General features: G+C 41.9%; 1 protein-coding gene and 1 pseudogene across 34 annotated transcripts in view; one reads left to right on the top strand and one right to left on the bottom strand.

Moving 5' to 3' along the window:
• Nucleotides 1-24,841, top strand: part of LOC102125303 (supervillin) — a 275,990-nt gene that overhangs the window by 159,641 nt on the left and 91,508 nt on the right. For 29 of the 34 annotated variants that reach the window (XM_074001307.1, XM_074001301.1, XM_005564890.5 and 26 more), the window contains 4 exons: nucleotides 8,161-8,218; nucleotides 14,047-14,138; nucleotides 22,000-22,057; nucleotides 22,174-22,325. In XM_074001307.1, coding sequence (XP_073857408.1) covers nucleotides 22,050-22,057; nucleotides 22,174-22,325 — 160 coding nt within the window. In that variant the 5' untranslated portion in view covers nucleotides 8,161-8,218; nucleotides 14,047-14,138; nucleotides 22,000-22,049. Of the gene's footprint in view, nucleotides 1-6,228; nucleotides 6,500-8,160; nucleotides 8,219-14,046; nucleotides 14,139-21,999; nucleotides 22,058-22,173; nucleotides 22,326-24,841 lie in introns of those variants that run through there. The other 5 variants (XM_074001303.1, XM_065520461.2, XM_065520460.2 and 2 more) reach the window with 1 other exon arrangement.
• Nucleotides 4,857-4,932, bottom strand: LOC123566990 (small nucleolar RNA SNORD115; annotated as a pseudogene).

The following is a 24,841-nucleotide window of genomic DNA, read 5'->3' as shown; positions in this document are numbered from 1 at the left end:
TCATAGCTCACTGCAGCTTTGGCCTCCAGAGCTCAAACTCTCCTTCCACTTCAGCCTCACAAGTAGCTGATTACAAGTAGAGATTGCAGGCGTGTGCCACCATGCCCAGCTAACTTTTTTTTTTTTTTTAATTTTTTGTAGAGACGGAGTCTCACTTTGTTGCCCAGGCTGCTCTTGAACTCCTGGCTTCAAGCGATCCTCCTGACTTGGCCTCTCAAAGTGCTGAGATTACAGGCATAAGCCACCACTAGGCCCTGTTTTGCCTTCAGGGATGTATTTTAAATTGTTGGTTTAGGCTTGATGTACCTATCCTAGGTCATGCGCTATCCTGGTTTTCTCATCTGCATATGAGGATAAGTCATAGGATCTCCCCAGCAGGCACTGAGAAGACTAAAGGAGTTAAATACTCCAGGACCCTCAGCCTTGCATCCACCGCCTCCAACAATGAGCCAGGGCAGGTTACAGGCGCCATCCTGTTCAGCCCTGGTGGGAAATGGCTGGCTGCAGTGGAGGTGCTGGCTACTTCCCTTTTCCTTGGCTTTGCCCTCATTTTCTCCCCCAGGATCATGGCCCCCAAAGGAGAGTTGCCCCAAAGGACAGCGTTGCAGAGGTTCTTGCGGATCATCAGCCAGAACAAGTGACAGGGTCTGGCTCCCCAAATAGCCTACCTGTAGTCTGAGCTGATGCTGTGACCTGCGTTACACAGTCCCTGAAGGTTTAATACCGTGACTGTCATCTAATGCCTTATCTTTTGACCTTGTCAATTTGGGAGGTGACACTTCTCACCTGGACTCATACTGAGACATTGTCAATAGTTGGACTGCAGGAATCATTGTCCCTGGTTTGTCTTTTTTTTTTTTTTTGGTTTGATTTGGTTTGGTTTGAGATGGAGTCTCACTCTGTTGCCCAGGCTGGAGTGCAATGGTGTGATCTCGGCTCACTGCAACCTCCACCTCCCGGGTTCTCGCCGTTCGCCACCCTCAACCTCTGGAGTAGCTGGGACTACAGGCGCACGCCACCATGCCCAGCTATTTTTTTTTGTATTTTTAGTAGAGATGGGGTTTCACCATGTTAGCCAGGATGGTCTCGATCTCCTGACCTCCTGATCTGCCTGCCACTGCGCCTGGCCCATTATCCCTGTTTTTACCTTTACGTAACTCAGAAATCCTGTTAGATGCCCAGGAACTCAGATGAACACATTTTTCTGAAGAAAACTAGGAATACACATAGTAATGAAATAGATGAAATAGAGAATAATAAGATACTTCCAGTTTCCCCAGCGAATCTTTAGCATGTTCTCCCTGATTCTCCCTACATGCAAATATTTCTGTTTCATATCACGGCTTCAGATTTTAGGAAAGATAAGAAGACTTTAAGTAAGAGTCTCAAGCTGAGGAAAGAGAATTAATACTTTTCCTCTCTGCAACTATTCACGAAATGAGGTTGGCTAAGAATGGGAGAAATTTAAGGATAGAAGTAATTTCAGAGCTTGCCTGCTCGTTTGATTGATTGATCCATTCAACCAGTATTGATAGTTCACTTGTTCTGAGCCGGGCTCTGTGCTAGAAATGCACCCGGAAGTGTGCGTCACGTGCTGTCTCTCCAGTTTTTATAATCCTTTAGTTAGGAGACAATAAAGGCTTTTGAGCAGGAAAGGTATGATTGGTAATAAAGAAAAACATTTATGAAGGGGATTTAATAGGTGAATTCAATGTTATTAGGCAGGGCGAGGTTCTTCTGTGCACACCTACTGTCAAAGTTAGGCAACACTGGCGCCTGTTGTCAAGGATCTTGGTGACCGTCTAGGTCAACTCCTCAATTTAGAGCCAAGAATATGCATCTGCTGGAAGAAGTGAGCAGGCTGATTTTGTGCCGTAGGGCCATAGGCGCCATTCATTCACGCCAGGATTTTCTCCTGGATTTTTAGCCTATGTCTAAGCTTTGGGGATTTAAGAGGTCTTATTGCCTTCATCTTCATTTGTGTTTAATTGTTTTGCAATTACAGAAGGAAATCGTGCATACGGTGGATACTTTGGAAAACAGAGAAGTTACTTAGAGAAAACATCAACAGAGTTATCTCTGAGTTGTGAGAGAATTAATGTCTTGGTCTATTTCCTGTCATTCTGATTAGGTGTGTGTGCATCTCTAATATAATATTTAAAATTTTTCAAATCAGTAATGGAGTTTCAACCCTGGTTTGCTTGTGTAATTTATTTACCCAGTCTTCTATATGCACCCCAGGTAGACTAATTCCCATTTTATACATGTATAAATGTATACACAAATACACATTTATAAATGTATACACAAATGGGTCTATTAATTTTACCAATATTAATTATTCCAATTCATGGACCCATTTATTTGAGTCATCTATAATTTCTTTCATCAATGTTTTATAGTTTTCAGTATACAGATCTTTCATCTTGGTTAAATTTACAACTATTTTTTTGATACAATTATGAATGGGATTGATTTCTTAATTTCTTTTTAGATAGTTTGTTGTTGGTGTATTCCTTAAGGAACCAAAAGTAAAACTACTATTTAATCCAACAATCCCACTACTGGGTATCTATCCAAAGGAAAAGAAGTCATTATATAAAAAAGACACATGCATCCTCATATTTATAGCAGCACAATTCACAATTGCAAAGATATGGAACCAACCTAAGTGCCCATAGACCAACAAGTGGATAAAGAAAATGTGGTATATATACACTGTAGAATACTACTCAGCCATAAAAAAGAATGAAATAATGTCTGTTGCAAGAACCTGGATGGAGCTGGAAACCATTATTCTAAGTGAAGTAACTCAGGAATGGAAAACCAAATATCATATGTTTTCATTTATAAGTGGGAGCTAAGCTATGAGGATGCAAAGGCATGAGAGTTATCTAATGGACTTTGGGGACTCTAAAGGGGAAGGTTGGGAGAGGGGTGAGGGATAAAAGACGACATATTAGGTACAGTGTACATGCTTAGGTAAGGGTGCACTAAAATCTCAGAAATCATCACTAAAGAACTTATCTGTTTAATCCAAAACCACCTGTACCCAAAAAACTACTGAAATAAAAAAATCATTTGCACTCAGGCGTGGAGGCTCACGCCTGTAATCCCAGCACTCTGGGAGGCTGAGGCAGGCGGATCATGAGGTCAGGAGATTGAGACCATCCTGGTCAACACGGTGAAACCCCGTCTCTACTAAAAATACAAAAATTAGCTGGGCATGGTGGTGCGTGCCTATAATCCCAGCTACTTGGGAGTCTGAGGCAAGAGAATCACTTGAACCCGGGAGGTGGAGGTTGCAGTGAGCCTAGATCGTGCCACTGCATTCCAGCCTGGTGACAGAGCAAGACTCCGTCTTAAAAAAAAAAAATCATTTGCATTGTTAAAAAAAAGTAAAAGAAATGCTACTGGCAGGGAGCGGTGGCTCGTGCCTATAATCCTAGCATTTTGTGAAACCAAGGCAGGAGGATCACTTGAGGCCAGGAGTTGGAGATCAGCCTAGGAAACATAGTGAGACCCAATCTCTACCAAAAAATTCAAAAATTAACCAGGCGTATTGGCACATGCCTGTAGTTCCAGAGACTCAGGAGGATGAGGTGGGAGAATTGCTTGAGCCCAGGAGTTCAAGGCTACAGTGAGCTACGGTCACGCCACAGAAAAAGATATACTACTCATCATTGTATTTAATTTAATAAATGATGGGATATGTATATATTACAATTAGAACAAGTCGCCATAATGCCATATTCTTTATGTTGTGAGTCATCATCAATAAACCACAAACATTATAAAAACATAGCAACCTGACATATAAATTAGATGTTAATAGGTTAACTTCTATATTTAGACCAAATGAATATCACCTCTTAGAGATGATACCAATAATCACAAATCTTGTCAACATGATATCCATGCAATTTTAGTAAAAAACCAAGTTTCCCTCTTGTAGATTCCATCAAGTATGCTAGTCACTCATTGAGAAGGAGAGTACACAAGGGTAATCATGTTGCCTGAAGGAATGGCCCTTATTGTCATTCATATGAGTGTCCATAAAGGTCCTATTTACCATTGACATCATTCACAGCACACACTTTCATCGTAACAGAAATGAAGCCAAACGTACTCGGGAGAGGAAAGTCAGGTACCAGATTGCTCATCAATTTATCCAATTTCAAGTTTCATGGGAAAACACATATTATTGTAACTCACATTTTTACCCCAATTGCAAGGGTACTTCAGTCATAAAGATTCGTCAGTGATCAAAACACATCCTAGCACAGGTAGAATACTATACTAATATTATAGAAAATTTTGTCTGTATTTAGACATCAATGACTATAATGCATTGAGGAAAATTGCAATGTGTTACATTTCTCAACCCTCAAAAAAATCAATCCTAGGTAAAAAGTGAGGATTTTCTCATGAGGATTGCATCACATGTGCCAGTCAGTTATTGAGAAAACCCTATCATGATATTCATGTTGTCTGAATGAATAATTCTAATTATTGTAGAGCTCAGTCTTCACTAGTTCAATGATCTATATGGAATTTTTCAGCTGGCAAAGGCAGCCTGTCTCCTCCACTCAATAGAATAGCACCAGTAGGGTCTTACTAAATCATCCAGTGAGAGAGAGCAAGGGTCTTAGTGCCAAATAGCCAAGAAAATTAGGAACTATAGGAAACTTAAACACTTAAAGAATCAGAATTTATAGTTTACTCAGAAGCACACAGATAGAAGTGTGCACAACAAGTTTCACAGAACTATTTCATTGCCAGAATCCCGAAATAAAATCTCCATAGAAGGAAACTAAGAAATCCAAACTTCTTGTCTCACAATTGTTACCTAGGCCTGGCCTCAGCGTAATCCAACTAAGCTTGATTTTTACGTCATCATTTCTCGTCAAGATAATAACTCATCATTGGCCCAGCCCGTGGCACTCATATGCATATGCACACTTAGATCAAATATGCTTAACAGAGATGGTTTCCTTAAACACTGGTGGTAAAGTGGACTGGATGCCACATCTTCAGTGCCAGACAATTGGGTGGTATTGGTATACAAATGGTAAACCCCCTTGAGTTCATTCATAGCACTTTCCTTGTGTGCATTTTTAGAAATAGAATTAATGAGTCATTGCTTCCTACACACTTCAAAGTAGCCATGTCCACATCTTATTCCTCTCCAATATGGTGGGAGAATTAGGAAGAAAAGGAAAAATCATAATCAATTGCTTCTTTTTATACACAACACCCACACCCCACCAGGGACACTGACTTCTCTCTGAGCCTTACAGCCTTAGCTATGCCCTAGTTACTCATATCTTGGGGCACCCCTGGTTTCGAGCAATGTCTTTGGGATCATACTTAGACTTAGAAACCATATAAGGTTTATGAAAGACAACTGCAACTGGCCTGACATCTCCTTCTGGGGTCAGGCTGGCCCCTTTACCAGCAACATCCCTGCGGGCCAGGGCTGGGAGGCCCTATGACCTCAATCCAGGACAAGTTTACAGCAATGGCCCTGGTTCTCTTGTATTCAGGCTGATCAGGGATGTGGGAATTGTCCTGGGGAGAGTCAGAGCATGTGGATTTTCAGCCTGGCACTTCCACGCCACAAGCTTTGTGACCTTGAGTATTCTATAGGAGTCACCTAACATTTCACTACATGAAGACCAGGTGATCAGAAAGGCCCCTTCGGCTCCAGTCTTCCCAGGGTCCGCCCGGGCCTGATTCGCTTGTTCCAGTGACACCACTGTGGGGTGTCAGCATCACAATGGCTCACTCATAGATCCTTCAGGTCTCCTCCAGCCACCACCCATGTACCATGACACAGCATGGCATGTACCATGGCCCAATGTCATGTGTACCATGGCATGGTGTGAAGTATACCATGTTGTTCATAAATCTTAAGTACGGGTTTTTGGCTCTCTGTTAGGTGAAATACTTCATTTAACTTAGCCAAAGCCAGACTTGGAGCAGCCTGGAAACACTCAAGTGTCCCTTCTTCCCAGTACACGAGGGCCTCTGTAGGTTTTTCTCTGTGTGTGTGTCTGTAGGGAGAAGAAGTTGTATTTGACTCCTCCGATGATGGTTAGGTTGCAGCACTGTCTCCTTAGTCGGAGCAAATGCTGGGATGCGCCATGGCTTTGCCTTGGTCATCTACATCACGCACGTCCCATCACTGGGCTCCAGTCTGTTGCAGCGCCTCCAGGCTTAATTTCTGTTCATAATCTGATTATGGGGTCTGAGCTGTTTCAGCCAGCGGACTCTTGCTTCTCGTGTACCATAGGCTCAAAGACACAAGTGCCTGGTCGCTCTAGTCCTGCACTGTGAAAAATCTCAACCCAGTTTTGCTTAGACCAGACGAAGGTCGTTGCTGGCTGAGAATTAGCTGTAGAGCAGGCTGTGTGACTGAGCCTTCTGTGTGCAGCCATGTTCAGAAGCCCAGGTTTTTCCAGCTATTTGGGAGCTTTCAAATTCTCTGAGAAACAAGGTAAGGCAAGATAAACATGAAATGCTCTTATGTATGGATTTTATAACATAATGAATGCTTGGGGTCCTCTATTTTGCCCTATGTATTCTCCTGTGTTCAGTTACTTATACACATTTCTCAAAAGACACTTTAAATAGCTAATTGAGTTTATAACTGAGCTTATCTTGTGACTGTTGATAATGTGAATTTTTTTTCCCTTAGTAAGTTAAAGTTATTACTAAACCACTGAAACCTTTATGTAGGAAAAATTGCAAATGCAATCAGAATGCCCACACTTTGGATCAAATTCTAGACGTGCTGCACTTTAGTTAAAATATTTTTCTAAATCAAATGCTATACATACTAAATTCTTTCCAGTAGGCAGTGGTGCGTAGTGTCTTTTTATTAACTCTTCATGTGAGACAATTTGGAACAAGATACTGTCTTTTCAGTGGCTTTCTTCTAGCCCGGAGGAAAATACATGCTCTCAATTTAACTACTGAAGTGGTGTGGCATGTTCAGTTTACTGATTGAACAAAAATGAAACGCTAAGGTTATTTTGAGTATCATATTTGAAACTCAGCCATGATACATCAAAACTGTTTTCCAACTCAAATGCACTATTGGGAAGTGACTTGAACAATTCAGACCTCAGATTCAGGAATTTTCTCCTACAGCACTTGATAGTTTTGTGAATTGATTTCTCTTCTGTTAATTACGTAACAAGAAACTTGTATAGTTAGGAGAAAAGCTTAGATGTTTTGCTGCCATTATATCTTTCATTTTATTGTATTTCTTTAGTTGGCCACAGTTCCAAATTCCAGGACTGAGGATGTATTTTGATGGATAATGAAGTGTCAGCATCTGATATATTTTGTACTTATTTTTCCTCAGGCTTCTGCCCCTAAATATTAAAGAGCAAAAGGCACTTCCTTAGGGGAAGAAGTTTCTGTAAATGGTCTATTTGTGGTTTTCTTAGTGAACAAATGCTGTAAGCCAAAGGCTGTAAAACAGATTACATGCCATTAGACTGGTTGTAAGTTTTATCTGTGCCTGGTTTTGATTAACCTGTTCATTTGGGATGTGTTTTTCCTGTATAGAATTGTTACCAGCTGTCTTTGCATAATACATATCTTGTCTTCAAAATACAAATAAATGGTTATTTTTATTAGTTGTTATTGTTTAGATTTTAATGAGAGCAAAAGACACAGCTGAGTTGTCCTTTGCTCTTCAGACCCCACCCCCATGCTTTAAAGGCATCGCAAACATTTCTCGTTACCTGGACCAAAATTGCTTTTTTTCTTCTCTATTCCTGAGTATATAGCTGTGTTATTTAGTATTTAATTGCTTTGAGTTATTCTTGCTGCCATAACAAATTTAAATGGTAACATTGAACTAACTATGTTAGAAGTATCATTGTTATTATTGTTGTTATTATTTTCATTTACCCATGGAGTATGTTGGCTGCTTTCTGAAAGAGAAAAGCAAAACTCACCTATGTACATTTCCATGTGGAATTTGATTCTTAGAAGGTGTCATTTTTGCATTTCTATTTTTTGTTTGGTTAACGGTTTTCTTTTTCTTAAATTATATGTTCAAAAGGAGTTTGGAGAGTTTTTTCTCATTGGATTTTTAACAACTTGCATAACTATTTCAATGTTACATTATTTCTTTTCCCTTAGACTTCAACAAGAAAAACTTAAGCTTCGTTGGATTCCCACGTCAAAGGAAAGTTTCAAGGTAAAGTAGCCTTGTCTCAACGACTGTGAAATTTTGAAGATTTGTTGTAGCTTTTAAAATTATTCTCTTGAATGTCTAACTCATGAGTTTAAATGTTTGGCAATATGTTTTCTATTGATTTATTAAAATTTACGAAGCAAAGGAATCTTTGTATTTAATTCTGTTTATGGATGTGATTTGGAGAACAGAACCTAGACGTCTCTTGTCGTTGCAAACTTTTAAAGGACTATTATCTTTTCTTTCTCACACGTGCCTCTAAGCAGGCACTGTCCTTTTGCAATCTGTCCATCAAAGAAGGGAACTAGATTCTTTTTAGAAATGGTTTAAACTTGTTTCTCCTCCCTCTTCCTTCCTCCTTGCTTCCTCTCCTCCCTCCCTCCCTTCCTTTTTCCATAGACATACACACACACACATCCATCCATCCATCCATCCGTCCATCCACCCATTTGAGTTATTCTTCCCTGGTCTTTCCATCTCTCTCTCTCTTAACCTTTCTGTACTTCCAGTCCCCTTGGCCCCAGAATATTATGGGTGCTAATTTGATTGACCTAATGTGCTATAACTCCATGACACATCATCATGGATGTAAGAGAACGTGGAAATGAATGCCTGTGCCATACACAGTAGCTGTATCTCAGGTACTTTTTAGTAGATTGTTGCCTATATTAATAGAGTTTTATATTTTCAGATGGAGGCACAAAGCTGTCCCCTACACAGTCAGGCAAAGGTCTCAATCTGTGCTTTACTATAGTGGAAGGGCCCAGCTCCAATTTCCACACAGTTGCTCTTGTGCCTCAGGTATTATGACATTGTTCCTTGACCAAAAAGGATTTGCATTTCAACAACATTAGAATAGACAGGGGTCTAACTTCTGTCCTCCTCAGGCTGAGCCTGCTCTGCATTTGAAAATGCCAGTTGATCTTGCAAACACACTGGATGGGACAAATCCTTGGTGTAATTCATCCGCATCTTTTAAATGTTTATGCTTTATTTAATTTTTACACACAATATCATCAAGTAGCACATCTAAGTATAAGGTTAATTAGAACAATGATGATCCAGAGTCATCAGTGAGGTTGTCTTCACTGACTCACGAAACGTTACTTTTTTAATGGGATGCGTCCATCATCCATATTTCTCATCTTGGCCGTGTTTTAATAGGATCTGAGGCTTGGTTTCTTTCTTTTTTTGGTGGGGGGGGGGACGGTCTTGCTCTGTCGCCCAGGCTGGAGTGCAGTGATGCAATCTCGGCTCACTGCAAACTCTGCCTCCCGGGTTCACGCCATTCTCCTGCCTCAGCCTCCCGAGTAGCTGGGACTACAGGCGCCCGCCACCTTGCCCAGCTAGTTTTTTGTATTTTTTAGTAGAGACAGAGGGTTTCACCGTGTTAGCCAGGATGGTCTCGATCTCCTGACCTCATGATCCACCCGCCTCGGCCTCCCAAAGTGCTGAGATTACAGGCATGAGCCACTGCTTCTGACCCCGGCTTGTTTTCTAATATGTCCCTAGTAGGTTGATTTAACTGTCATGGAGCTAATAAGTGATTAAGGAAACAAGAGACAGGAAGGCATTCCTTATTCAAGGATAGGAAAAGCATGCAATATGAAAGTCACACACGTCAGTGGACAGAGACTCAAACAGACACAGCTGTTCTCAAATCATGGGTGTTACGTCATGCATACCTAGTAAAATGACAGCCTATGTGCTATGGTGCTAAGTGTAAAATAGGCTGGAGGTACAAGAGCCTGCTTCCTTAAAAGAAATCTAGTCAACCAGACACCAGCTAAAAGAGACGAAAATATGAGCTAAAGGGGCTTCGTCTCCCGTATCTTGTAATTTAAACTTCAGTAGGGGAATGAACAGATTGTGGAGGAGACTTACGCTGTGTGGGTGCTGCACAGTCCTTGTAATAGTAGCATTTCCACGTTGTGAAAAATAGAGATGATAACAGCGGAGTATCCTGCTCTCCCTTTAATAAAATTCCCCCTGTTGCTACGGGTAGGCATTTAAGTAGGTTAATGGGACACATTTAAAAGAAAAATTGTCATGGAAGCAGGGGGCATTCTCTTCTTAGAAGCAGAGGAAGGGGGGTGGTGGCACAAACAATCAGTCCTAAAGAATGAGCGCTGTTTCAGGGGAGACAGAGAGTTGGATAAAAATCCAAAAGGTGTTTCTCACTGTTAGAAAGCTAAAATCAAAATGCAGAAAATGAAGTGGACAGCACTAACTTTAGTATCTATGGAGAGATGCCTCCCTACTGAAACACAGGCTCTTACTTTTGGTTGAGCTCTAGTGAAACACCAAGGCCTGCAGAGGTTGCCCCTGCAGGCACCCCTTTGTCCCTCGGGGGGTGACTGAGGAGGAAGGGCAGGATCCAGCATCTGAGAGCTCCATGCTTTTGGGGTCACCAGTCCATGTGCGTTAGTAATGGGCCCTACCAGTCTCCCTGCTCTGGAGCCTCTGGGTCAGAAGAAGCAGAGAGGAGAGAAGAGTCCGGACCCTCCCAGGTGCTTGTGTTTCATCAGCGTTAGATGAGCCGGAAAAGGTGCTCACCGATGAACCGTCCTGAATTTTACAAGCACGTCTTACCTGTGTTTTCACTGATGATCGGTGCCCTCAGGTAGAGAAAGTTCAGGGAAGAAACACGATTTTTTTTAAAGAAAGAAACTCGATTTCACATGTTGATTTGAGGGGTCTTGCATCAATCACAGCTTGTGGCACCGCCTTGAGCCAAAGCCACACTTTCCAGCCCAGTCTGCCTACTCCCGCTCCTCCTGCCTGCTCATCTGCTTTCTCAGAACCCCCCAGTCATTTAGCAGGAGCAGGGGAGAGAGTCAGGGGAGAGAGGCAGCGGAGACAGGACCAGAGGGTGATGACAGCCGTGTGGACTCAGTAATAAATGTTTACCTGGAAGCTGCAGATTCTAAAATCGATACTTTACAAACACGTGCGATTACACCAGTTTTTCACACATGTATGCAAGGTGAGCGAAGGTGCTAAGGGATGATGTGTTCCAAATTATGTCCTGTCCAAAGATGAAAGAAGGAAAGAAAGGAAGAAAGGAAAGGAGGGAGGCTGAGATGGAAGGGAGGGAGGAGGGGCTTATGACTGATGTTATTGACCGTATGCTCTTACAGTTATTCTCAGTGTTTGTAATGATTTTACCCCTGGCCGTCACATCAACTTTGCATAAAAAGTACACAAAAAATACTTCAGGGTGAATTATAGTATTCATTTGAAGTGTTTTGTAGTAGTCGTTCATTCATTCAACATATTTTAATTTTTTAAAAATAGTTTTTAATTCAATCATTTAATTTTTTAACAGACAGGGTCTCACTCTGTCTCCCAGGCTGGAGTACAGTGAAATGATCATAGCTTACTGCAACCTCAAACTCCTAGGCTCAATGGATCCTGCAACCTCAGCCTCCTGAGTAGCTGGGACTACAGGCTTGTGCCACTGTGCCTGGCTAATTTTCCTTTTTTTTTTTTTTTTTTTTTTTTTTTAAGAGATGGGACCTTGCTATGTTGACCACGCTGGTCTCAAACTCCTGGGTTCAAACAATCTTCCTGCCTCAGCCCCCAGGAAGTGCTGGGGTTAATGAGGTATGTAATATACTTTGGGTTCTGGTCAGGATAGGCAGTGGGTCCAGGTGCTCTGCCCTGAGGACATGACCAGTCAACTGAGGCCCAGATGAGGAGCGAGACGAAGCCACAGGACGGCAGGAGGCTGGAGAGAGAGAGCTCAGGCGGAGGAAACAGCATGTCGAGTGAACCACATCAAGAAGCGTCAGAGACTTTCCTCTTAGAACTTGGGTTTTCTTTGGTTTCTGACCTGCCATCAAAAGGCTGCACTTCACGTGGTGCTGGCACTATTTGTAGCGTGTTTGGAGAAAATAAGTGCCCGTGGAGCCAGGCAGTGTTCGGTGATGACTCGTAAAGCTCACTCTGTAAATTCAGCGGAGTATTTAACTCAGGGACACTTTTTTGCTTTTCATTAGTGACTCCATTGAGCTTTCTGAGAAACATGAAGAGGAAAATAAAGGCACACAGATGTTTATTTCTGAAAATAAGATACAGCATTTGTACCCCAAGTCAGTGCTCCACAAGCTAAATATTTCAGGGATTGCATTATTTCACTTTAATGTAGAATTTTTTTTTTCCTGAAAATATTTTAGTTTCCCAAAGAAAGTATAGAGCTTTGTCAAGATGTTTAAATTAGCAATTAAATAATCAGTTAAAATAACATGCCATTCCTTAAGTCGAGTACATTTCTGCCATTATTTAATTTTTTGAGGTTTCTACATTGAAAGCAGTAGTTACTGCCTTACAATTCAGTGTTTAGAAGTCAGCGATAATTCCAAGTTTCTGACTAGGCAGGTGTCCTAGGCTCTTCCAGCCAATCTGGAGTGTGGCTTATGAAGCCTAATTATTCTCTAGACTTTTCATTAAATAATGTGAACACACTTACCTGTGGAGTATAAGCTTTGCTACATTGGATATGGAAAGACGAAGATTTCAGATGGGCTTGGTTCTAGGAGCGCGGGATGGCGGCCACGCTTTGGACTGTGTGGAAGTTCTTTCCGTGTAGTTTACACAGAGGGTAGAGGTTATTCAGCTGTCCCACTTACACAGTACCCACAGCGGCTTCCTCGGTCTCTTCCTTGGCCTCTATGGAAATCCACCCGTACAGGGGGAAGGTCAGCTTCACAGTGAGTCTTTTTCATGCCCATCTTTTACCCCTCTGGAGGTCACACTGACCTTGAGGAACCACAGTTCCCTGTTTCCACAGGTTTGTTTTCTTCCTTCGAGGCAGCAGCACCCTCTGCCCTGCCTGCCCCGGGCACATCAAAGACGATGGAGTTGTGTACACAGCAGTCTTGGGGTGACTGTGGCTGGTATTAAACTAGGAGACGGATTTGAATCTCATCTCCTCTTCTTGTTAAATATGAGTCTTTGGGCAAATCACGTAACAATTTCCGGATCTGTAAACTGAGGATGGTACTAGTTCCGGTGTTGTGCTGCAGCCTGACGTGCATGCCTCTCTCCGGACTTTGAGTTCAGTGAGTCCTGTGGGAGCCTGAGATCCTCCATGGTGGGAGTGTTGACACCACCTGGCAAAGCAGGTGCCAGGTGGAGGGTCTGGGTGGGCGGGGCAAGAGGTCAGGGCCATTTGTACCTTTATCAGCACCCTGCTGAGTAGTTCATACCTCATAGGGTCTTGGGGAGATAATTAAGGAGATACCTGGGGTGTGCTTAACATGGGAGAAAGTCCACAGTAAGGGTTCACTTCCTTTATTATTCTCCTCTTTCGTTTCCTCTTTTATTCCAACAGGAGTCTTCATGAGGCTTTCCAAACTTTTGACCATGCTTTGATGCCTTGGTTGTTTGAAGGCATCTGTTACTTTAATGTAATTTTAACACTGGAGGACAGCGTGTAGATCACCTAGACAAGTTACTGATTTTCTGAAGAAGAAATTGTAGCGCAGAGAGGTTGAGTAATTAATACAAGCTTGCACAGCTATTCTTAGGTCAAGAAGAGGTGGTCAGTCTGAGTTAAAGCACACGACTCCCAGTTCAGCAATGTCTTCACACACCACCCACCAATCCTGCTGTAATTACTTAGTTGCACAAAAAATCACAATATTTACAGAAATATAAATAAGTGAAAAAAGTTACCAATTTACTCCCCAATATAAAATGTTTTACCTGCGATCTATGTATACATATTTAATGATGTGTAACAATATCATAATTTTTATGTTCTGCATTTTTTTACTTATATATCTTTATTTAAACGGACTTAACTTTATTAATGGAGTAATTTTTAGCTTTCAGAAGGAGTTCTCACTCGAAGATAAAGAACAGCTCGCTAACCACAAAAGAGGAACTGATGCTAAGCTTTTAGTTGCACTTCCTAAAGGTAAGGCTGTTCCTAAGTGACCAACCACGTCTGGGTAGATGCGTATTGTGTTGTCTGAATTTCCTTGAGCAGAACTCTCTCCCTAACCTCCAGCTTAGAGTCTCCTTTGCGGCCCTTCCTGCCTCCTCCAAGAATTAGCTTCAATTCCCTGCCGTCTCCATGCATTTTTAATCCTCACCTTTCTACTCTTTCTTGCCCTTTAATTTTAGGCATCCTCAGGTTTTCTTTTTTTTTTTTTTTTTTTTTTTGAGACAAGAGTCTGGCTGTCTCCCAGGCTGGAGTGCAGAGGTGTGATCTCGGCTCACTGCAAGCTCCGCCTCCCGGGTTCACGCCATTCTCCTGCCTCAGCCTCCCGTGTAGCTGGGACTACAGGCAACCGCCACCACGCCCAGCTAATTTTTTGTATTTTTAGTAGAGACGGGGTTTCACCGTGTTAGCCAGGATGGTCTCGATCTCCTGACCTCGTGATCTGCCCGCCTCGGCCTCCCAAAATGCTGGGATTACAGACGTGAGCCACCGTGCCCGGCCAGGGGTTTTGCATTTAACATCTTGTAGCTTCCCTGCTGGGCTGCGAACAGCCCGTTCAGACTATATCATGACCATCTTTCTTCTTCCCCAGGCAGGCACTCACACGTGTTTGGTGAATTACTATTTCCACTGGTCAAGGCGCACATGCAGTAAAATGTCTGCACCACTATAAACCAATTCCCCCTAGTTTTTCCTGTGAAATGATGGAAACATCGCCTGGTCTTTGTAACTGTAACAGCAGCACAGGGAATGATCATTGGTCCAGGCTCACTTCATCCTGACTGAGCTGTGGAGACCTTCCAAGGGAAGAAACAGATTTGATGGAAGGACAGATTTTTTCTACTCTGAAAGAAAAAGCAAAAATCATGTCCCAAAGAAATTAGACCAAACAACATATTCTTTTAATAGAAAGTAAATCCAGTAAAAAAGGCCCGCTGCGGAATTGGAATATATCTGAGGAATTGAACGGATGATGGGCCAAGGCATAGTCTGATGAGGGTGGATGTCTGAAAGACTCCGGGGATTTGGCCTGGTGAGGAAAACCCAGACAGGGACATGTGGCAATTCTCAAGAACTGACAACACTGTCAGCTGGAATATAGCTTTATTCTATGTCGCTCCAGAGGCAAAAGTAAGAATAATGTATAGAATTACAAGAAGGCAGATGAGATTTCGTTTCAAAAAGAAAATTAATCGTTCATGCTACCTGGAAATGAGGCGATCCACACTGTGCTCGCATCAGAGTTTTCAAGGCAAGCCAGTGGCCTCGTGTCCAGGTAGGACGGGTGCAGGTGGGGCATAGAACGGCTGTCAAATGGAATGACTCTGCCAATGTTTAGGACTCTCTGTGAAAGACAAAAAACCAGTTTCATCTGAGCCAAACTAAAGTGCTTAAAACCTATGCAGATGATCAAAACAAAGTATAAGAATGAACAAACCGATATCAGCAATAGCTGAGAATAGTTGATTAGGTGAAGTTCTACATAGCAGAGGTTTTTTCCACCAGTCGGAAGCGTCCCTCTTTCCCCTTCTCTGTCCCAGTTCTTTCATTTGATGCATAATACCACAGACAATATTATGAGCAGAAAAATCAAAAGCATATGAAATGTTAGGTTCCTTAAGGTTCAACAAATGGTAACTTCATCTGTAATAAACTTTTAGAACACCTAAGCTTATTAGCCAGTTGTATTAAAAATTTTCTCATAAATGGTTATAAAAAATAATTTTTACGAATCAAAGATGATGATTTCGTGTATTCACCAGATTGATGTTTCTAAAGTAACATGGTCCCTTAAATCCTTAAAACATGCTTTAAAAGTGCCAGTGCACCCGCCGGGCAAGGCGGCTCACATCTGTAATCCCAGCACTTTGGGAGGCCGAGGCGGGCGGATCATGAGGTCAGGAGATCGAGACCATCCCGGCTAACATGGTGAAACCCTGTCTCTACTAAAAATACAAAAAATTAGCTGGGCAAGAAGTCCCAGCTACTCAGGAGGCTGAGGCAGGAGAATCGCTTGAAACCTGGAGGCGGAGATGGCAGTGAGCCAAGATCATGCCACTGCACTCCAGCCAGGGCAACAGAGCAAGACTCTGTCTCAAAAACAAAAAAAGTGCCAGTGCCCCATGTCCCCTGAATTTCACCTAAATTCTCTACAGTCTTATTTCGTATATCTTTGCTTTTTATGAGAAAAAATAGGAAGATTTGGAAAGACCAGCAATTTCGTTGTTTCTGTAATTTAACACATGTATTAATGATTTTATGTGTCAGCTCTTAGCAATATTATGTTAAAAAGGGATTTGGTTATAATTTTATTTGAATGACATCAAGTTTTATGTGTGGTAAGTTTATAGAAGTCTCTTTCTGTTCATTTCCTGTGAAACTGGGCATTAAAGTGGTTGTTACTTCTTCTCTACAGTACTTCCTCTAAGTGTGTATCACAAACAAGTAATCAAGGGATTAAAAATCTTTACCTATGTAACTTTTATAATATTAAAAAAATACTTTTTGTTTAAGAGTTATGAAGTGGACCAAATATATTACTCCACTTTCTTTAGCAGCTTTATTAAGATGCAGCACACATACCATGCAATCCTATCCTTTGAAGTATGCCATTCGGTCGGTTTTAGCAATTCACAGAGTTCTGCCTCCATCGGCACAGCCAGTTTTAGAACATTTTCATGGCTCCGAAAAGAAACGCTTTAGCCGTCACCCCTCCCCTTATTCCTCTAGTTTGTAATTGCTTGGTTTATGAGCTGCTTGTCTTTTTATTAGTGGCTGCCATCCAAGAGTAAAAGTTAAAGGGCTTTACTCCTGTGGGAAGTAAGATCAGAATATTCCGGATCTGGCCGGGGCTCTTGGGCTGTCGCGTGAAGGAGAGAAGCGTTCTTGGCAGTACCCCGCCACTTATATTTCTTTGGAAGGTTCTACTGTGCTCAAGTTTGGAGGACTGAACTCAACAATGTCTTAACCAGAAACCGTCTGTTTCTTAGAGCTAAGGGAATAAACTGTTTCCTAAGAAAAGCACCCTGCAGACCAAATTGTCCAGAATATTGGTGTTATATAGTCTTATTGCAAAGCATAGTAGGTGGTTGTAAATAACTTATGAAGTATTACAGCTCTGCTGTCAAATTTCCTTAAATCGCCTTACTTGAAAACTAACCTCCAGCTCCAATTAGAAATAACTAAAGAAATAGACTCATAGAGTCCATATTGCCACAGTGGTACCACTCCGAATCACTCAAAGAAGAGTAACAGACCACGAAACAGGTAAAACAAGGGACATATGGATATGTTTAGAAGTCCTAATGTATTTGAAAGCAAAGTAGAAAATGTCTTATTATAATGGAAATTAGACCATCGATGCTTATTTATATCTGGATTGCATAACAACTACTATTACTAAACATGAACCATATATGAATTATAATTATGACACAGCATATAATCAATTGAATTATAGCTGGTGAACCTAATTTTAAAGAGCATTCTTATTCTTTTTTGTTAAGAAATGCACACTGAAGAATTTAGAGATAAAGGGGCCTCATGCTGCAATTGACTCAGATGGTTCAGAAAAAAATATTATATATGTATGTACACAGACATATATGCACATATAAATATACTTAAGAGAGAGAAAAAAAGAATAAAAATAAACCCAATGTAGTAAAATGTTAACGTATTGTGAAGGATATCGCTTACATATTCTGTACGTCTGATATTACAAAAAATGTTTTTGAAGTTTTAAAAGAACAGAAACCTTCAAGATTATCAATCAGAAGGTAACTTTGGTAGAACTGTAGGTAGGCTTTATAAATAAAACAACGGAGTTACAACACAGATTTCCACAGCAATGGTGACTTTCATGCATGATGTTTTTAGTACTGGCTTTATGCTAATAATAGTACAAAAACATGTTTTATATGATTAATAATAATATAAAATAATAGAAAACTTGGTTTATATAATAATATAACACATATAAATCATATTTTTTATATATATGTATATATTTTTTTCGAGGCAGAATCATGCTCTGTCACTCAGGCTGGAGTGCAGTGGCACAATCTTGACTCACTGCAACCTCCGTCTCCCGGGTTCAAGCAATTCTCCTGCTTCAGCCTCCTGAGTAGCCGGGATTACAGACACATGCTACCAGGCCTAGCTAATTTTTTGTAAATTTAGTAGAGACAGGGTTTCATCATGTTAGTCAGGCTAGTCTCAAACGCCTGACCTCAAGTGATCCGCCCACCTCAGCTTCCTAAAGTGCTGGGATTACAGGCACAATCCACCATGCCTGGCTATTATTATTAATAATAATATAAAACAGATATGTAATATAATACACATTAGTTACACACTAATTATATTACATGTTAGTATAGATTTGGGGAAAAGAGGCAAAACTCGAAATGTCTCTCTGTTACTTCTTTTTGTCTTGTACCTCATTTCTTATAATCCGTTTCTTAGGAATGAGGCATATGTTGGTAATTAAAAATATATTTGCTAGAAAGAATAGACTGAGAGGACATCATTTGTTTTCTAGAGAGACTTTTTTATTTTCCTTTAAAAATTCACTATAGATTTCCACTAAGAATTAATAAGCTCACTAATACATTTAAAGGACAATTTAATTTATGAGCTCATTTAATTCCTCGGTGAATGATCAGAGAGGACCGTAAGGTGTCCCTTCAAGTACCCACTATGTTGATGGATTCTAGCTTCCAGGAGCAATAGACTTGGCATAGCTTTGCGTTGAATCTGGGCTTGACTGAGAAGAGTGCAGTGCTGGGCTAGTGGCGGCTGTGCTGTGTAACTAGGGCCTAGGTGTCTAAGGCACAGGCTGTGTATTTGAAATTCTAATACTGGGGAATCAGTGATTCTCAATGGTTCTCAATCTAAGGCAGTCCCTAAGGGGCTTTAGAAATATATGAGGATATTTTTGTGTCGCAGCAACTGGGGGTGATTTGGCATCACTAGGAGAACCTGGGACATTCAACATCCTGTGGTACAGAGCTCACAGCAAGGCCACTTGCCACTCAGAAGCCATTAGCACTCCCATAGTGATCTGGGAGCTCTCCAGAGCCAGCCTCCTGAGCCCATGACCCCGATGAGGTCCATCTGTGTGTCTGCTAGATCCTGTCCTGAGAATGTCTTGTCTTATGCCCGGAAGTGGATGGCTATCATGGGGCAGTGTTCCCTGGAAGGGCAGTGGGAAAGTCTGCCTTTCCTGTGGACGGGAGGCTTGCACAGTCTCCCAACTAGATCTTTCCTTCTGGAATACGGGAAATCGAGAATTGCAGGAAGCAACATGTTGCTTTGCTTTTCCATGCACTGTTGTAATCTTTTTTAAAAGTGCCTTTAGTTGCATTGCTATAGAAAAATTGTTAAATTAACTAAAACTTGGATGAAATGAAAGTGATTTTCAACAGTCTCTAATTAGAACTAAGAAAAGTCTATCTTAACTTTTTCCAGTGGAAGTTACATGATACTCTGCGTATTAACGGTTTTGATGACTTATCCAGTTGAAATAACGTGGAGTGAGAAAAGGGACATTTTAGGCCAGGTGCGGTGGCTCATGCCTGCAATCCCAGCACTTTGGGAGGCCGAGGCGGGCAGATCCCTTGAGCCTAAGAGTTCAAAACCATCCTGGATGACATAGCGAAACTCCATCTCCACAAAAAACAACCAAAAGCTAGCCAGGCGTGGTGGCACGTGCCTGTCATCTCACCTACTTGCGAGGCTGAGTTGAGATCACTTGAGTCTGGGAAGTTGAGGCTACAGTGAGTTGAGATCATGTCTCTACACTCCAGCCTGAGTGACAGAATGAGACCCTGTCTCAAAAAGAAAGGGGGGGGGGGAGCAAAGAAAAGAAAGGGCAGGAGAAGGGAGGGGAGAGGAGGGAATGTGATTATGCTACTCAGGACCCTAATAATATTTTCTATTTCTCAGTTGGGGTTTGAAGCATGGGTTCAAGTCGTACCTTTTAGGCACCCTTGGAATTTGGTTTCGATAGCTCCTTGAGTGGTCTTTTGAAAAACAGGGCTCCACTCTTCTCTTTGGGGTTTAAATAATTAAATAAAACCCTTTGGTTTTTGTCATCCTTGAAAATATTTTGAAAATATGTCCTATCAGCCATTAAAGTTTTATCACTATAATCTCACTAGGGCTAATTTGTTGACAGGGAAGCTGTTGTTATTGACCAAGCCTCCTCTCCCAAGGCCGCATGGCAGGAGTGCACCATTCTCACTATACCCCTGTCTTCTAAATAGCAACATAATTAGAAGGAGGACTTCTCTGCCTCCAGCTACGCTGATTCCTGGGGAGGCCAACTGGGAGACCTTTTGAAGTCAGAGGGAGAGAGGTTTTGTTTCTACGAAGCCAGCTACTCTAACAAAAGCCAATTCAACTGAAGTTTTAAGATGGCTATCACTTAAAAATAAATGAAGAAAAACAAGGCTTCAATCCCTGAACACAAAGGGCAATATAAAACTGTGTGTGTATGTGTGCGCGTGTGTGTGTGTGTGTGTGTAGTTTTGACTCATTACTAAAAATTACCACTTAGAGAAAAGAAAAAGGAAATTGAAGCAGTCGAAAACCAAATTCCTTTGAGTTTCTCCTGTGACTCAGCCTTTCAAAACTTCTCATTGGCCCTGGCCCCGGGCTGTCCGGCCACCCCTCTCTCTTTCTCCCACCCCATTCTGAGTCTTTCATAGGAGTCACTCAGATGTACCCTTATTAATTTAAGCTATTGAGGAGGAGGCAAAAAGAGAGGCCTTTATTTTCCATGAACTTTGGCCGTTTATCCAAAGAAACAGTTGTCTGGCATCTCAGTAATATGCTGGTAGTCAGTGTCATGTGAGAACCTCCCATCCTCAGCACATCGTTTTTTCTGTTTCTCCAATGCTGCCAGAAACATTGGGGTCATTACCTTGCCCATCATCCACCTAAATTATAGCAAGGAAACCACTGTTAACATTTCCTTCCAGCAAAAGCCTTTGCAGGGAGGCGGAGGACCTGTGTTCATCTAAACTGTAGCTAATTGAAGCGGCCACTTTAGGCACTGTGGGAAACAATCAGATAGTTACAGCCATTGACAGATTCCATGAGAGGGAGGAGGAGGAGCCGCTGTGAGTTCATGCTTGTAGCTTGCCGATGGCCCTATGGGGTTCACACTCCTAGTCTATGCTTCTGTAAATGATTTCCGTAGTAAAAGCTTAGAATACTTTGTTAAATCAAACAAAAGTTAGTAACAGTTATTGAGATTTCTCCCTAAAATACTTTCCTAGAGAGACCTTGCTCGTCAGGTCTCCCTGGATTCCCCTAGATGAAATATAACCTTCTCCTTTACCCTGTATTTTACTTCTTAGCCAATCTATATATGTGACATTTACATGAGTCACCTATATAGGTGTTGCAATGTATATACAACAAAGCATTCTATTTAAATTATTTTAATGTACGTAATTTTAAATGGATTACATATTTATTTCATATTGTACAGTATGTTGACTGAGCATGACTTCACTTTGCCTTGATAACTCAGTCATTTTTATGAGCATCAAATATTCAACTTGACCTTAGAAGAGAATGATGCATCCTAGTGTGTGTGTGTGTGTGTGTGTGTGTGTGTGTGTGCACTCTTATTCATTTGGCATCTGCCTCCCCTACTAGGAAACAGTCTCCAAGAAAGCAGGAACTTGGTCAGTTTTGCATGTCACCGTTACATAGGAACCAAGAACTGAAATTTGCAGTTCAATAAAGATGTTGCATGAGTGAATAAAATGAGCGCATGACTACTAATACTATATTTTGTTCTTTTTTGGTTTTCTTCTAGTTGCAGAATTAAGACAAATCTTTGAACCAAAGAAAAAAGAATTCTTAGAAATGAAAAGGTAAGATCTTTATAGTGGGAATTAGGAAATAGAAGAGAGCTTGGCAAAGCAGTATTCTGCTTTCCTTTCGACTCGATCGCTGTTGCTCACTCTGCCTCTTGTGGTGTATCTCACAGAAAAGAAAGAATTGCCAGGCGCCTGGAAGGGATTGAAAATGACACCCAGCCCATCCTCTTGCAGAGCTGCACAGGGTTGGTGACTCACCGCCTGCTGGAGGAAGACACCCCTCGATACATGCGAGCCAGCGACCCTGCCAGCCCCCACATCGGTGAGCGTGGAGCTGGGTGGCCCATTTTCCAGCAGGCTGCCTGGCTGGTTACACGTCGCCTTTTCCACCCAGTGGTATCAGAACATGAGATATTCCACAGAAGTAAATTGTGTGGATATAACTTTTTTAACACAAGGTTTCACTCTGTCACACAGGCTGGAATGCAGGAGTATGATCATAGTTCGCTGCAGCCTTGACTCCTGGGCTCAAGCTCAAGGGTTCTCCCGCCCCAGCCTCCTGAGTTGCTGGGACTACAGGCTTGCACCACCACACCTGGCTAATTTTTTTAAAAAACATTTTTGTAGAGACAGAGTCTCACTATGTTGCCCAGGCTGGTCTCGAACTTCTGGCTTTTAGTGATCCTCCCACCTTGGCCTTCCAAAGTGCTGAAAATATAAGCGTGAGCAGTGGACTTGACCTACTTTTTTGTTAAGTGTATTTGGTTTTTGTTTATTTTTAGTTTTAGTTTTTTTAGAGACAGTGCAGTGGTCTGATGAAAGCTCACTGAAGCGTCAACCTCCCAGGCTCAAGTGATCCTCCCGCCTCAGCCTCCTGAGTAGCTAGGACTACCAGCATGTGCACCATGCCTGGCTATTAAGTATATTTGCTAAAAACAGTGACAGTAAAAACAGCATGTAATCTCTGCCCCGCCTCACGGACATGGCCTTCCAGTGTCACAGCAGTATGAAATGATTCCTCTCGGCACGTTATTGGGTAACTGAGGGCCAGTCATTCCTCCTCCCTAGACTGGGGCCCTCAACCCTCAAAGGCGGTTACTGTGTCTTTCTGCATCCTCAGGGCCCAGCACAGGATCCGTGCTCTGAGATAGGGGCCTCTCAAGGTTCCGACCCAGCACAGGGAGCAGCTGCTCTCAGCAGGGAGCCTTAGAGGCAAAGCAGCACCTTGAATGAGTACGGTTCTTACTCTGGAGATACAAGAAAACTTTCTATTTAAGTTATTTTAATGTAGATAATTTTAACTACATTGCATATTTATTTCATATTAAACAGTATGTTGAGGGCGCATGACTCAGCTTTTCCCTAATCACTCAGTCATTGTTGTCATCAAATATTCAACTTGACCTTAGGAGAGGAGGATGTACACAGGGCTGCTCTTCCCACCACAGTCCCTGGCTCTGAGGCGCTATGCTGCTGTTCTGTATTTTTTAATGTTTTTTTATTGTATTTTATTTTTGGAGATGGAGTCTCTCTCTTGTCGCCCAGGCTGGAGTGCAATGGCGCGATCTTGGCTCACTGCAGCCTCCACCTGCCAGGTTTAAGCGATTCTCTTGCCTCAGCCTCCAGAGTAGCTGGGATTGCAGGTGCCCGCCACCATACTGGGCTAATTTTTTTGTATTTTTAGTAGAGATGAGGTTTCACCATGTTGGTCAGGCTGGTCTCGAACTCCTGACCTCAGGTGATCCCTCCGCCTCAGCCACCCAAAGTGTTGTGATTACAGGCGTGAGCCACCAAGCCCGGCCATGCTGCTGCTTTTTATAGCCGGTGTTTTCTAGTTTCTTGCTCAGAGAGAGCTGTTGATCTCATTTTATGATGTTATCAGGTTTGCTTGTCTCTACAGTTTCCAATTTCCTGTGGCCAGAAAGCTAGAAAACGAAGATATTTTAAAATCACGTGCAATTATTTAAAAAAAAAAAAAAAAAGCTGGGCATGGTGGCTCACACCAGTAATTCCAGCACTTTGGGAGGCTGAGGCAGGAGAATAGCTTGAGCTCAGGAGTGCAAGATTAGCCTGGACACCACAGCCAGACTCCATCTCTTAAAAAGTAATTACACGCATGAAATGTCAATACACGATCAGAGTCTCAAAATTTATAGCCAGAAATAAACCTTGGTGTATATGAAATGATAATCTGTGTAGTATATGATAGTTTAAGCTTCACATAGTAGTGAGAAAAGGAAGAATTATTTAATAAAATCATAATAAAAAAATGAGTTCGCCAGAGGGTGGGAAGAGGCATATCCCTCTTCTCACTTCATACCAAACTCCAAAATTAGTTCCAGTTACTCACCTGTTTAAAGAAAATAATGGAAAAGATACATGTATATTTAATTCAGGTGGAATGAAAAAGACCATATGGGAAGGGTTAAGGTAATAATGAAATGCCTGTTAGATAGACTGTTAGGACCCTTAAATGACGTCTTCAAAATAGATTTCCAAATATGGGAAATTTTTGTTTGTTTGTTTGTTTGTGACAGAGTCTCACTTTGTTGCCCAGACTGGAGTGCAGTGGCATGATCTCGGCACACTACAACCTCCGCCTGCCAGGTTCAAGCGATTCTCCTGCCTCAGCCTCCTGAGCAGCAGGGATTACAAGCGCACACCACTGCGCCTGGCTAATTTTTGTATTTTTAGTAGAGACAGCGTTTCACCATGTTGGTCAGGCTGGTCTCGAACTCCTGACCTCGTGATCTGCCTGCTTCGTGATCCGCCTGCCTCAGCCTCCCGAAGTGCTAGGATTACAGGTGTGAGCCAGCCGGGAAAACATTTTTATAGAAT

The sequence above is a fragment of the Macaca fascicularis genome, chromosome 9 (assembly GCF_037993035.2).
Source record: "Macaca fascicularis isolate 582-1 chromosome 9, T2T-MFA8v1.1".
Lineage (NCBI taxonomy): Eukaryota > Metazoa > Chordata > Mammalia > Primates > Cercopithecidae > Macaca > Macaca fascicularis.
Note: the sequence above shows the minus strand (reverse complement) of the source record. Positions and strands in the feature narration are given on the sequence as shown.